Source organism: Aptenodytes patagonicus, chromosome W (genome assembly GCF_965638725.1).
Source record: "Aptenodytes patagonicus chromosome W, bAptPat1.pri.cur, whole genome shotgun sequence".
NCBI lineage: Eukaryota > Metazoa > Chordata > Aves > Sphenisciformes > Spheniscidae > Aptenodytes > Aptenodytes patagonicus.
Genome location: NC_134981.1, coordinates 41,865,095 through 41,872,261, shown reverse-complemented (window position 1 = coordinate 41,872,261; position 7,167 = coordinate 41,865,095). Strand labels below are relative to the sequence as shown.

General features: G+C 47.9%; 1 protein-coding gene across 1 annotated transcript; it reads right to left on the bottom strand.

The window, feature by feature from the left end:
• Positions 1–1,213: 1,213 nt before the first annotated feature.
• LOC143172253 (transcription factor Jun-like) lies at positions 1,214–2,452 on the bottom strand. Its single transcript, XM_076361477.1, has one exon. The coding sequence runs from the start codon at positions 2,450–2,452 to the stop codon at positions 1,214–1,216; it is 1,239 nt and encodes a 412-aa protein (XP_076217592.1).
• Positions 2,453–7,167: the final 4,715 nt, after the last annotated feature.

Here is a 7,167-nt window from a genome sequence, read left to right as displayed (position 1 = left end):
CTCAAATTTGCACCAGCATAAGAAATATAAAGCTTAAAGTCTAGAAAAACATTTTCATATGACTGAATCTAAAATAGATTTCTTCCTACTTCAGTATTCCAATAAAATCATTCTCCTCCGAGGCTTGATTTTAAAACTGAAGCCATTCATGTGCTTTACTTACAAAAGCATTCATATATTTGTCTTAACTCTCAATTGCAAATTGAAGCAGTAATGAAAGACAGTATTTTAAAAAAAAAATTTATCAATACTAAGAAAAAACCAATTGCCATGTTATGTTTTTATATATATATATGTATGTATGTATAAACACACACCTCTTTCAAAAGGTGCATGATTCTGGCTTTTGTCAAGCTTTGAAAAGCTTATTCATAGCTATACACTTCAGTAAGTTGTATTAGGAAATATACCATCCCCCTCCAGTCCCAGAAAAATACAAGTTCAATCTTTTTGTAACCAAGAGTTATTTTAGGTCTGTAGAGATTTTGCAATGGAAAGTACTTTGCTTACAAACAACACAACCCACAGAGACCCTTACTTTTAAATGTAGCAAATTGACTTAAAGCCAGTTTTAAATGTTAAATGCTCAGTATAAAATGTCTTTGTACTTAGCGCAACATGAATATACCTTATAAGACATTTAATACCCAGTTTCTGGAACCTCTTTCTCCAGACTAATATATAAAAAGTGATCTTAAGTCTAAGATACTTAGCATCTTGAACTGTCAGTAATCTTTCCTAGCCCTCTGGACTTTGTCTTCCCTCCTGTGCACCCTCCTTTATTGCTTACCCACAATAAAGACAAAAACTGGCCTCTCTGTCCCCCAAAACACAGCCTGGCGGTGCTGCAAGACAGCTCTTCCAGAGGAAACACTGCAGATCTCTCCCGCTCCCAGCTCAAGCCTGCATCACTTGAGGATGCAATGGTGATTAAAATCAGATATGGGAGATTTCACCAGCACTTTCAGCTTAGGTCCCCTGCTGAAATATGCTGTGCAGGTGTCCAGATGGAGGGCAGGCAGACAAGAAGGGATCAAAGCAGGAGCAAAGGGCCAGTGGGGCCAGCACTCCCTCAGGCCGTCTCCCAACCACAGCCTCTCTGGAAACGGACAAGCACCCCTGGGCCGACCCTCCACAGTAGGCTGTCCCTCTTCCGCACTGCCCCCATACAAGGCCGTGGGGTCTCCTTGGTTCATCACCATGGTACGACTCCTCAGCAGGTGCTCATCTCTGGCACAGCAGCCACCTCAGACAGCATGTCGTGGGGCTGCATGACAGCAGGGCTAGTGGTGTTAATGTGACAGCTGGAGGAAAGGTGGCTGTGGATGCGTCCCTGGAGCTGCATGACCTGGGCACGGAGAAGGTTGGCAGTGGTTGCCAACTCAGCATTTTGCCCTTTGAGTGCCTTTACCTTTTCTTCCAGGCGGGCAATGCGCTCCAGCTTCCACCGCTGGCATTTGGAGGCTGCAATCTGGTTCCTCAGTTGCTTCCATTCCGCTTTCAGCTGTTCCTGGCTCTCTGTGTCCAGCAGAGACAGCACTGGCGTGCTGCTCCCACCATCGCCGCCTGCGGCCATCTGCATGTCAGGCACAGTTTGTAGCTCCTCCAAGGGCCGTGCGGGGCCTGGTGCTGGCAGCAGTCGCCCATTCTCCAGTCCCGCATCTCCAAAGACCAAGCCTGGAGGCGTCATTGCAGCAGGGTATGAGCTGCTTGAGGGTCTGAGCGGCCCAGCAGGATTGAAGCTGGTCAAGGTGGTGTTGACAGCCTGTGGGTCAGTGGTAGCAGGCCCAGAACGGGAAAGGCAGCAGGGCCCTGACGAGGAGAGTGGTGGTGCAGCCAGGAGCTGGTTCTGTTTGTGCAGGTCAGCCAGGGCCTTCACAAAGCTGTCAGTAAAGCCCTCCTGCTCCTGTGTCACTGGCTGCCAGTAGAGGAAAGGCCCCCTGGCCATGGTGGCAATGAGCACACTGGCCCCTGGCGTGGGTGCTGTTGGGCCCGGACTGTCAGGTCCCAAGCCCGAGCTAATTTGGATGAGTAACTGTTCCAGGTCGGTGGCTGGAGGCAGTTTCAGCAGCGGTAGCTCCACCACCGACCCCAAAGGAGCTTCCGGGTCCCCCCGGGCACCCACTCCTCCTTCCCCACTGCCCACTCCAGAGCCCAGTAGCAGGTTAGCAGCAGGAGCTGGCGGGAGGAGGTGCAGCGCCATCGCGCTGCTTCGGGTGTTGCCGGGCGGCCGCAGGGAGAAGGGCCCCGGGAGCAGCGAGGAGAATGCAGCCGCCGCCAAATCCCGCTTCTTTGCGGCGCCGAGCAGCTTCTGCTCTGTCGCCGCCCCGAGGCCGCCAGCAGTGCTGAAGCCCACTAACGGCACCAAGTCGGACAGCAACTCCAGCCCTTCCTCGCGGTAAAACGGGGCTTCCATCTTCACGGCCGTCCGCCCGTTCCTCCCACCGCTCATCCTGCCCCCCTCGCCGGACGGCTGCGGGGACAGCCAGTATGGGCCCCCGTTCCCTTGGCGGGGCAGGAGGAGGTGGAGGGCACGCGCGGGGCTGCCCTCCCCCGGCGGGCAGGTGCCGGACGAGAGGAGCGGGGGCTGGGAGGGGGCGTCCTCCTTCGGCTGCGCGCTCGCGCGGGGTGTACGATCCCCCTGCTCACATTAGCTCAGCACCCGGGGCAAAGCACTCCACAGCAGTATGCACGGCAGTGCGACGCTCTGTCTCTACCACGGAGGACACGAGGGCCAGGCTCACCCCTCACGCAGTGCTGTATCCTAGCAGACAGCTCGCTCTCCGTTGCTGCCCAGGACCTACCACCTTCGGTTCGCAGCATTGATTGAGCCTCCTACTGGCGAGATTGATGTCGAACGCCCCGCCCCGCCAGTCCCTAGCCGGCGGTGGCCGCCTCCCTGCAGTTGGTGCGGGTGCTGGTCTGCTCTGCGGCGCGGCTCCTTTCCCCTCACAGCTCCCGACAGAGGGAGGAGGGAGAGTAGGGTCGAGTTGCGACGGCAACGAGTGCACAGAGCAGCAGTCCAGCATGATCCAACCATGGACCACTGCCCAGTCTCAAACTTTCCCCTATACCCCCTGGTTCAGGTACCTGCAGTGAAAAAAGAGAGTCACTTAATGGGTTTCTTTGATGCAGCTCTGTGCACTGCAGTTTTCAAACCCGTTGCCTTTGTCTTGGGAGAAGGGGCCATTTTTCTTTTCCAGTGTTTATACAGCACAATCATAGTAATACTCGATAATCAACCCACTAGTCTGCTGTTAATTACCTTTTTGCAAATTGCTGTGCAGCAAGGAAATACTAAGCTTGCATAATGATAGTAAAAAAGTATCAGTACATGACATATGGTTTCTCAGCTCACTCACCATAATTCAGGTAATTTCCCTGTGGTGCTTTAGAAATGCAATACTGGGAAGGTGGGCAATGAAGAGGCAGGGTGTTGCTGCAACTTTTGCCTCCCAAATTCACTGCACAGCTAAGGTGTAGGAAACTTGCCAAGTGTCTTGTTTTAATCAATGGATATCCCATATACAATGACTCATAGATGCTTTAGCTACAGTATGCTTCCTGCAACAGAAAAATAAAGAATATTATGTGTGTCTAAGACTATAGGGAGGTGGTTATGATTTGGATTTTTGATCTGTAATGAAACAATGCAGGTTAATGTAGAGATCAGGGCTTAATGCTTATGGGAAGCCCTACTAACAATTAGATATCATTGAGAATTTTACTGGGGAAAAAATTTTCCACCACTAAATGCTGATTTGTCAAAACAAAAAAAATGTTCACAAGAAAGGTGGATCTAACATGTCCTGAAAAAATAGAAAACTAGCTGAATTTTCTTTTGCAACATTTTTAAATGTAAAGGTTCTGTTTTTGAAGCTTGTGATTTTGTTTGTTTGTTTGTTTGTTTTACTTTTCATCTTTATTTGAGACAATTTCCTCCCCTCCAATCTCTGAAATTCTTATGGGATGAGAAAATTGTTTCCCACCCAGTCTATTAAAAATCCCCTGTGTCAGGGGATATTTATGTGATCCTGACAGTTGGTGAAAGCTCTTTCTAAGCCACTCCCTTCAGCTTGCTGACTCAATAAACTTGAGGCCTTAGTGGTTAATTCACAAATTTATCAGTTCTCCTCATCACTGTATCATCCACCAGTGTCCCTTCCCTTTCCCTTGACTCCTCAGCAATCTACTGATGCTTTCTTCCAAGACATTTCCTCCCTGTACATCAAGACAGGAAGACCCTGCCTATTCTCCCAGGGTCTAAGAACACTGCTCAGCTCTGCTGCATCACCACTGCTTGTATGTGTCTATGCTGTTGTGCCTCCACTGTTCCCAGATCTGCTCCAAAACCAGGAGGGGGAGATAGAGGGATACAGGGACCCTTCTGTCAAGCCAGGAAGTTCTCCCCAGACAGATGTTTCTCATGTCAGTTAGTACCAGGTAGGAGAACAGCTCTTAAATGGCTACAAGAGACCAAGAGTCCATGGAAGGATTGCTGCTTAGAAAGCTATAAGCAGAGGGGACAGACTCCAGTGAGAAGAAAGCCTTCAGCTTCTTCTTCAGCTTCAGCAAAAAATGAGCCACTGGGCATGAATAGGAGAGGAGTGAAGAATTTTCACAATGAGGAAGATGGTGCTAGGAAAAAGAGTTTGCTTTTGTTTCCTTGACTCCTGGCTGACTTAGCAGCAATGGGTTAGACATGAATAGAGCAGAGTTCCTGCTGTTGCTAGCTTTACTCAGCCAACACTGCTATATCCTTTACCTGCAAACAGTTAATGTGAGTGGTTTTGTGGAGGTATTACTGCAGCTTCTTGCTGTATGGACTTTTCCTGAACTAGCAAATGACAGTGGTTGGGTATCTTCTCTACAGCCAGCTCACATTTCTCCTTGCCTCAGTCCTTTTCCTGCCACTTTGGATGGTCTATGTACAGGGGAAAGGCAGAGAGGACTGTCTGGGCAGAGAAGCCACAACCTTCAAGCTCAAATCAGAGCAGCTTTCCTTCTTCCTCTCTTTATGAAGCAGGCATAGAGAGGACAGGCAGATTGGGAAAGTGATATCTTGGGTAGGGACCGAGAAAAAGTTTTGTTGGGGAGCTTCATTTGGATCTGAGGTTATTGTCAGAGAAACCCTAGACAGTACAATACTGGATAAGAATCTGGGTAGTAAATAAGGGGTCCTGAGAAAGGGGCTGGGGGCATTGTGATAGAGGTTCCTTGCAGAGGGGGGCATTTGAAGGGGATAGAGGTACTTCACAGAAACCTGGGGGAGGTATGAAGAAGGTATAAGTATAGAGGGAACCTGGAAGAGTACAACATATCATGTGAGAAAATCTCTAAGCCCTACAGGACAGAGGGGAAGAGGGCAGGTACAAGAGACTGTAGGGACAAGAGAGATGAGAACTAAAGAGAGGTACAAGAAGATCTGAGGGAGTGGAGGCAGGGAGATGGGTAGGATCTGACTGAGAGGTATTTAGAAGTCTGGAAGTCCTCAACAGCTGAGAAAGGAAAAAGGAGATCCTAAAAGGAACAAAGTGAGGAGGCCACTCATAGACATAAGGTTCTGATGAACTTTGAGGGAAGAAGGGTATCAGAAGAGTTACCTGGATGGCCGTAGAGGGGTAGCTAAACAAGAGATTTCTAAGGAGGTAGAAAGCCTGGTGGTTTGGGAGAAAGAGTTTCTCAAATTAAGGAATACAGAATTAGATGTTTGGAGAACTTGGATGAATAAATGAGGGAAGAAATGGTATCCTTCCAAAGAGGGAAGATTTTGTGCAAGAAAGAAGGACACATTAGGGAACAAGAGGGCTGTGAGGGCTGAAGAAAAAGGGAGATTATGAAGGATGTGAGAGGAAAAGCAGGAGTCTGGGGGAGGAAGAAAGAAGAGATATATCAAACATACCTCTCCTAAAAAAAATCAAATTACTGTTGCTGTTCTTGAGAGTGTTCCTGTACAAACAAATAATCTTTTGCAGAATTGCTGCCCCCAGGTTTTAAATGATAAACAGCCTGTAGTAGTCTATCTAAGGAAGCAAAAAGGCATCATGCCACATTAGCCATGCCTTAAAAGACCTACAGCTGTGGGAGTTGACCCTGTTCTGCAAGATTTGGTTATTAAATTTTTCTGGCAGGGAATAAAAATATGATCACAGAGAGATAAGAGCTCAGTTAATTCCTGCAGTAGGTGATGCTAAAGTTAGGAGCCTGCCATTCATCTAAGAGGAGCTCATTGGTCATTGACATAGGACAGTTCTTCTATACGCTGTTCTAATGCAGAATGAGAGTGTGGATCTACAAAATGGAAAAATGCAGAAGCCACCTAAAATTAATAAGTTTACTTTCAACAATGTATTGATCTCTTATTTAGTTTATTTCATATTTTCTGATATTATGTGTCTGAGAGTCAAACTTTGGTGAACAAAATTAATTTAATTTGCATATCCTTAATATACTTATGTATTATGGCATTTCAGTCTTATAAAGGTGGGGTTTTATAAGCTTACAAGCTCACAAAGGCAAATTCCTGCTCTTGTGAAAACCGACTTGCAAAACTGACTGAATTCCCACTAGGCGTACCTGAGAGATGGAGGGAGCATCCTGTCAACAAGGTCTATGGCAATACCATGGTGGAAAAGCCCATTCATAATCCCTCAGTGGCTCTCAGTGTGTTTCAGGTCTCCTAATAGTCTCTGGCTAGCAAACACGGCTGCAAGGTGGGAGAAAGCTTTTTTTTCCCTAGCTGTGCAGCTTTTTGTGGGAGTGAGATTTCTATAGTAGGGTTTCCCATTCTCATCCCTCAACTCCAGCACCTATTTCTGCTGCTGCTCACAGTGGTTCACAAGTGATATTGTTGCCTGAGTGGTCGGTCTAAGCATCCCTTTCAGCCTGGGGCTCTGCAGACTTGAGGGAGCAACAGGGTAGCAATCTCCTTTCTCAATAACCATGCATAAGGGTTTCCTTTGTGGACAAAAAGAGCAGTACCATGCTGTAAAATCCGCTGGCTTTGTGTCCCTGGCTCTCATGTGAATTGCGGGCAGCGCAATCCCTGCTCAGAGTGATGGCTCAAGCTCCGACTCCCATGACAGGCTTAGAGGGATCAACACAAGAGGGCTAAGGTGCTGCGACAGGGCAGTTATGCAAATGAAGGAAAAGAGGAACCAACATCAT

Bases quoted from the DNA above. Each gene is read 5' to 3' on its own strand.
- LOC143172253 (XM_076361477.1), bottom strand. From the start codon at position 2,452: ATGAGCGGTGGGAGGAACGGGCGGACGGCCGTGAAGATGGAAGCCCCG.